This window comes from Accipiter gentilis, chromosome 13 (assembly GCF_929443795.1).
Source record: "Accipiter gentilis chromosome 13, bAccGen1.1, whole genome shotgun sequence".
In the NCBI taxonomy this organism is placed as follows: domain Eukaryota; kingdom Metazoa; phylum Chordata; class Aves; order Accipitriformes; family Accipitridae; genus Astur; species Astur gentilis.
Genome location: NC_064892.1, coordinates 5,902,636 through 5,910,289, shown reverse-complemented (window position 1 = coordinate 5,910,289; position 7,654 = coordinate 5,902,636). Strand labels below are relative to the sequence as shown.

Sequence of the window (7,654 nt, the reverse complement as noted above, 5' to 3'; positions counted from 1 at the left end):
TTGAATGGATGCTGACAACTTCACAGTAACCTCGACTACTGTCTTTGGTTGGCTAATGTCACACCATATGACACCGGGATAGGGATGAACCTGCCAACAGTTATGGCCCTATAGCGATCAGTGTGGCAGACACGCAGAGAAGCAGCGGGAGTCGAGGGCAGGAGAAAAATGCCAGTACGTACCCACAGAAGACATGTAAAAGGGGTAGGTTATTGCAGCATGGAGCAATAGGACAGTGGGAGGCCAGTATTGATCGGAAGGTGGGCAGGTGAGCAGGCAGGACTCTTGTGTAGATCTCTTTTTCTCTTTTTTTATGACTTCAATTGAAATTGTAAATGTACCGTTTATAATAAAGTAGCTTATGGGTTTGTTCTTCACAGTTTGTAGAAAAATATGAGAAACCGAGATCAGGTTCATCCCCTTGCCAGCTCAGGATGATACCTGCCCAGATCATTCCAGGCAACGATGCTGTACTGAAGATGTTCCAGTCATCTTGCATTTTAAAAAAGAATACATAGCCTGGATATAAGAACAAAGCAATGTGATGAGTAATTTATCCAGAAAATATCAAGTAGAGCTGAAAGGGGACTAATACAGAGCTTCATTCAAAGTTGAAAGCAAAAAACTGCTCCTTTATTGTTGCAAAATCAGAGGCAGTTCCTTTTCTATCTATTATCTCAAACACCAGAAGAACCATACTCCACAATGTAGATGTTAAGGTAGGACTCAATTGGAGTGAATAAAACTCTTGTGTCTATATGCAGTAGAGGCTTAACAGATAATGTATCAGCAGCCTGATTTTGCTAAAAAAACTTTGGTGGTTTGTTGATAGGACACCCTACACTGAAAAAACAGCTAAGATGCCATGTTCAGAATTGCCTTCTCATGGTAGATCAGCTGTCTCTGGTGTCTCAGGAGCAAGTGGCTGTGAGCAGCACTGGAAGCATGGTAGAAAAGGTGGTGTTGACCCTTGGAGACTGGCAAAACCAATGTAGCCTGTGGGGTGGAAGGCATTTTCTTTACATTTTGTTGGATGTTTGCCTCATGAAACATCTCTCCAGGCCTGCGTTAGGTGAGCTTCGCTCTTCACCTAAATTGCTTTTCCACAATTTGAGGATGGATAGTGGTCACAGAGGAGGGGAGATCATGCTGCGCCATGCAGTTTTAAAAGTTACCTTGATGAATACTTAAGGATTAAAATCAAATGGACTATTTCTGCCAGAAAATGTCTTCCTCCTCTGCTTTCTGCCAAAACTTTTCCTTCACAGCCCATCTTCTACCCTATCCCAGACAAACGCTGTTCTTCCTTTCCCCATCTTGCTCCTTCCTATGTCAGTGATGGTTCCTTATCTCCTCTCATTCCCTCAACACACCCGTTGCTTGCTGTTGCCTGTTGTTCTCCCCAGGCTGGCCCTGAGAGAGGCCACAGAAGAGTCACAGGCTGTCTGCCAGTCACTCAGGCGTGTGCTTAATGGGAATGGTGGTCTGGTGGTCTTGGTCTGATGGTCACTTGAAGACCAGGCCATGCATAGAGGGATTGGATAGGGAGAAGGGTCGCATGAGAGCCTTGCAGCAGCATGTGTTGCCATTGATTAATGGACATTTGGAGTGGAGACCAAAAGTAATGAAACATGAAATAAGGTTGTTATAAAAATATATTGGAGGATTCACTCTGTGGTCATACTTTTGGGCTCTGAATATTATGTTGTTAATAGTTTTGCATTGCTGTTGGTTGGGGTACCTCAGCTGGTCCTGGGACCTCTCTAGATGATATCCGCAAGTACTGGACTCACATTTTCCTCTATTTTTTTTGTCCTGTGAGACAGACTGTATTGCCTGTCAGATGTGTTATTACCCAAAGCTGTTCCTCACCTGGTGTGACCAAGCAGAGCTTCACTGAGTAAAGAAATGGGTGAAAATGACTTTGTATTTTCTGTGGCTTGCAGACAAGGACTTGGCAGTACTGGTGGATGAAAAGCTGGACATGAGCCGGCAGTGTGTGCTCGCAGCCCAGAAAGCCAACCGTATCCTGGGGTGCATCAAAGCAGCGTGGCCAGCAGGTCGAGGGAGGGATTCTGCCCCTCTACTCCACTCTGGTGAGACCCCACCTGCAGTACTGCGTCCAGCTCTGGGGTCCTCAGTATGAGAGAGACATGGACCTGTTGGAGCGGGTCCAGAGGAAGGGCACAAAAATGGTCAGAGGGCTGGAACACCTCTGCTGTGAGGACAGGCTGAGAGAGTTGGGTTTGTTCATCCTGGAGAAGAGAAGGCTCCAGGGAGACCTCATGCAGCCTTTCAGTACTTAAAGGGGACTTAGAAGAAAGATGGGGACAGACCTTTTAATAGGGCCTGTAGCAATGGAACAAGGGGTGATGGTTTTAAACTAAACGAGGGTAGATTCAGACTAGATATAAGGAAGAAATTTTTTACGATGAGGGTAGGGAAACACTGCAACAAGTTGCCCAGAGAAGCGTTATGTGCCCCATCCCTGGAAACATTCAAGGTCAGGTTGGACGGGGCTTTGGGCAACCTGATCTAGTTGAAGATGTCCCTGCTTATTGCAGGAGGGTTGGACTAGATGACCTTTAAAGGTCCATTCCAACCCAAACCACTCCATGATTTGATGATTCTGGCACATTTATGCATCCATTCACTTCTCACCTCTGGACTAAAATTACTGCAGAAATTACAGTTAGTAGTATGGAAAACACTTACAGGAGTGGTCTTGTATTATTGCACCATTAATCTTCAGGCAAGCACTGAAGGCACTGAACAGTGTAAGCCCCCCTTTTAGCCACCTCTGGAGAGTGATCCATCCCACCCTGTGCTAGAGCTGGGCCTCAGCTGTGTAAAGGCAGGCATGAACATTTGGGTCTATGTCTGATCTTCTTACCTTTTATGGTCAGTGGAGGGCAACAGGCACTTCTAGGTCATGATTCATCTTGTCCAAATGTAGGCATCAAGAATAATTAGGTGAATCACACTCTGAAACTGCTTATTTCTCTCCATTAGAATGGAAAATTATAAAGGGAGAACAAGGTGATTAGCTTATATGCATACACCTACCCTGTCAAAGTCTCCAGGGAGGTGAGATGAACCTCCTGCAGGTCTAAGACAGGTGTGATGAATTGCCCTCTGGAGGGTCTTACCCCCATTGCTTAGGAAACACATCGAAGGCAGGCACCTAGCTTAGACTAGACACTTAACTTCTAAGTTACTAAAATTAAATTAAATTACTCCCACCCTGAATCTGTATATGCCACTAATAAGCAACTATTTTTTTCTGGAACTGTTGGCCATTGTCCAAAAGAGGTATCAGGGATTCAGGGAAGAAATGCAGAGAAATTTCTGAGAAGTTTCACATTAAATTTTTTAATATTTTATTGAAAGCTTTTTATTTTAAATTATAAGTTTTCTCTTTTGATGATCCATTTGAAACTCCAAAACACAGAACAGGTTAACTCTCCTTTGGCGCTGGCAGGGTTAACCCGAGTACTCTGATGGCAGGGAGGCTGTGACTGGCTGGTTGAGGGCAGGTTTGGACCCTTTCTCCGTGACTCTTCGATGGCATCAGTCTCTTCTACTTCAAGTTCTTGTTTGTCTGAAACTTGAGGAGCGAAAGGATCGCCTGCTGGAAGTTGTCTCCCGTCACTACGTAGAGCACCAAGTTTCCAAAAGTATTTAACGCTGCTAAAGGTTTAGCTATAATAAACATAAAAAGGATTGTGTTCTTCAAGTGGCAGCTAACCGGTCGTACTCGGAGCTCCAGCCGAATCCCTCGAAAGATGTGGTAGGGGAGGAAACACACATAGAAGACCACCAAGAGGATGACAGCGAGTCTGCGAGCCTTTAGCTTGTAGCAAGCTTGCGTGTGGGGCCCGATAGCCAAGGTGTAAATAATGAGCGTGTAGCAGAGAGTCACCGTCAGCAAGGGCAAGAAGAAGGCCAGGCCAGTCAGCAGCCAGTTATACCACCGACTCGTGTCAAGGTCCTCAGCGGCAGCCAGGTCCGGGCATATCGTCCTGTTCTGCGTCTGCCTCGTGGCAATCAAGATGCCCAAGGGGCTGATGGCTGCCAGGGAAATCGTCCAAACTACTGTGCAAGTCAACACTGCCCATCTCCGTTTTTGAACAAAAAAGCATTTAATTGGGTGGACAACTACAAAAAAGCGGAAGATGCTGAAGCAGCTAAGGAAGATGATACCGCTGTACATGTTGAAGTAGAAACAAATGTGAATAAATTTGCACATGAAGTCTCCAAAAATCCAGTTATTTCCGTTAGCAGAGTAGTGTATAAAGAAAGGAAGCGTGGCTATATATAATAGGTCAGTGATAGCCAGGTTTAACATCATGATGGTGCTGCTTTTCCAGGGCCTCATCTTGACAAAGTAAACAAAAATTGTCACGATGTTGCCTGGGAAGCACACCAGGAAGATTAGGCCGTAAAGGATGGAGACATAGGATTTCACCTGTAAGAAATCTTCATCCTTGCAGCTTGTCAGCGGGTGTGCGCGGCCTGGCAGAGTAGTAAAATTGCCGGTGCATTCAGATGCCATGTTTGCAGAAATCTTCTTAAAGCTTTACAAAAATCAGATGTTTAATTTTAATTGATTTGTTGGGACAAATGCATTCAGTTAAATCTTTTGTCACTGGAGCAAATGTCGTATGTTTGACAAGGCATAGTAGAGGGAGGGAATGGGGATTTGCTAATGTATCCAGCTCTGACCTAGATAACCCCACTCAAATCTTTAATTTCACCCTTCCCTCTCCTTTATGTTTAATTTTGATAATGATTAATTTTACTCTTGCTTTATTTAACCTCCTACGTTGAAGAAGATAATTACTGCTTATCTGCAAACCTTCAGGAATAGGAAGCACACATTTGGAGAGCTAGAGCACGTTTGGGCTTAGATTTTGCAAAACCGTGAATTAGTCTTAGCCTTTCAGAAAGTAGAACAGTACCCATATCTTATCTTCATTAATCTGAAGTAATCAGGGGTTTGTGCTCATGAAACCAGAGATGCTGTTCTGGTTCTATGAAAACTAAAAGATGTTAGGTTCAGATACAGATCTCAGGATGTGATGCTCCCATAACCTGACAATCATGGCTCATTCCCTGAATATGATCTCATTCTCTTGGAGTCATCAGAGTATAAAACTAGAATAAATGCATTTATAAAAAAAAAATAAAAATCAGGCTTTATAGCAGCATAAAACTGATTTAAATGATTAAGACTGTTTCTCAAAATGCAGAGATAAGATGGAAAGCACAGATACTGAGTGAAAGCACTGATCTTTCTTCCTGTTTTGTGTGAATTGGAGCTAGATAGACTTGTCTCTGAAATGGTTTCTCATCCGCCATAGCCAATTTGGATCTCTCCACAGTGAGTTCAAGAAATAACCTTTCTTGGTAGTGTTTTAATCTGGAAGAATGGTAACCAAGGATGAAAAATCATCTCATCTAACTTCAGATATCGGAAAGTTAGATGCTTAAAATGGAGCCAGACCTCCTAAGCCACCCTTTATCATCAAGGGAGACATGTAGGTTCCTCCAGAACATAATATATCTTCCTATAAGGTTTCCTTTCCTATGAGGTTTCTAAGATGATTTACTCTTCTGGCATACCTATTTCCTTCCATTGATGACAAAGGCAGCCCAAGGTGACTAGTTCAGACCTGGATGTCTAACCTTCAGATGTCTCAAGTGAGGCAAGAGGTGTGCCTCTGTGGATCTTCAGCATCTCAGGTGAGCACCACTCCTCCAGATCCTAACCTAGTCCATCTGAGAAAATATTTTAAAAAGTGACTTAATAAAGTGCTAGACAGGGTACTATTGAGCCCAAATCCCTCTCTGTTGTCCCAGAAACACAGTCTTTAAACTAAATCAGTGTTACACTGAACATCCAGGATGGAGCCATCACATTAAACAAATAAAAATAAAAAAAAAGAATAGTCAGAATTGTGCCTTATTGCAGTCCTGGAAATCCTGTGTATAGAATTAGGTTTTGATGTGATTTGGTTAACAGCATTTAGCATGTTACCTGTATGGATGTTTCTGTATTATCCCAATGACTGGTGGAACACAAAAAATTTTCTCTGACAAAAACAGTCATTAAAGCTGGGACACAACAGGAGTTATATGATCATAACCAGTCAGAAGGATGGGTATCAGTTTGTTACTCAGGAGCACGTCAGAGAGAAATTTGAACAGTCTCCCCATAATTTAGTTAAAAAGCTAATGCTTTTCAACATGAATGTTAGCTCTGGTATAGCAGCTTTGCAGTCAAAGATGCGTTAGGTAAAGGCTATGAAGCTTGTTTTAAACAAATCCAGATTTATGTTCAGACAAAAGCTAGGGATATACACGTTTTCTCTCTTTTCTGCTGCTCCGTGATACCACTGTCACCTGCATTTATGCTCCTCAGTGGTATATTTCAAGTAAAGTTACGCAAATTTTCTAGAATATTTGATTCATCCCCAGTTTAGTTTTCCTGCACTGCTGATCAGTTCTCCACTGCAATCTCGAACCTTCCAAATTGAAAATGGAGAAATATTGCTTACCTGAAAACTTGCAATTCTGATTCTCCCTTTGATATTGCTTTGAGCAAAGAGCACTACAAATGAAACGTATTTCTGTCTTCCTTACAGTGAAGCAGGTTTTAGTATGGCTTTGCAACCATATACATTCACTCCCTGGCAGACTGAGACTCCATGTGGCCGTAAATTAGGAGGCTGGTAGAAAACCTCAGTTACTGGCTCAGATGTCAGCTCTTAGACCTGGGTGGCTGGATGAGATCTCTTTTGCCCGTTGTCGTTCATGCTGTCTTGCCTTCAGTGGGCAGATCATGCTTTGCTGGCAGCAGTTCTGCGTGCTGAGGTAGACTTGTATTATTCAAATAGCAGCAGATCACATTTAAATTAGTGTGTACGTGTGCGTGCATGTGTTTATAAAAGACAAAATTAAATTTATTCTCTATTTCCTGTGAAGTGAAACATGATGACCAAAGTGAATAAGGCGTCTTGCCATTTTGAGGTCAGGTGAAAAATGTTATGACGTACTGTCTTAATTAAAAACAAATTTCCAATTAAGTACAATTTTCATCAGATGTAAGAAATGAAGGTTTCTTTTGGCACGATGAGCTTTTCGGGAACCGTGGCATACTTTCTGCTTATTTTTGGTGAATAAAATAGCTACAATTAGTGTTGGCTGGTTATTACTGGGGTAGCTGAAGTTGCAAACTTGTTTTCTTTTGAGCCTTTGCTTTCAGGCTTCATGATTCACAAGAGCTGCAATTTTCTATGCTTCTTGAACTAAAAGACTGCTCTTGAATAAAAATCTCATTATCATCCTTAGCTCGAGGAACAAGATCAAAAGAGATTATTATTCAAAAAGAAAAAAAGTCATAGTATCTTGAATTCTGAAACTGTAGTCTTCAATCTCTGAGCTTGCAACCTGGTCCATGCCAAGAGGCCCCAGGTGCCCAGCGTGGCTGGCAGCCTTTTGGCCTTGGTGCATTTTATAGGTCCTACTCGCTGATGAAGCTTATGATCCGGTATTAAACAAGCGAGCTTTCATTTCTGAACATTATGTATGTCAGTGTAGTTACTGAGAACCACACAGATAAGAATGTTTTTTGGAAGACTGTCTTGACTCT

The 7,654-nt window shown here is 42.5% G+C and overlaps 1 protein-coding gene across 1 annotated transcript; it reads right to left on the bottom strand.

Annotated features, from left to right (window-relative positions):
* Positions 1 to 3,580: 3,580 nt before the first annotated feature.
* On the bottom strand, positions 3,581 to 4,555 carry LOC126045258 (2-oxoglutarate receptor 1-like). The gene has a single exon (XM_049816073.1). The coding sequence runs from the start codon at positions 4,553 to 4,555 to the stop codon at positions 3,581 to 3,583; it is 975 nt and encodes a 324-aa protein (XP_049672030.1).
* Positions 4,556 to 7,654: the final 3,099 nt, after the last annotated feature.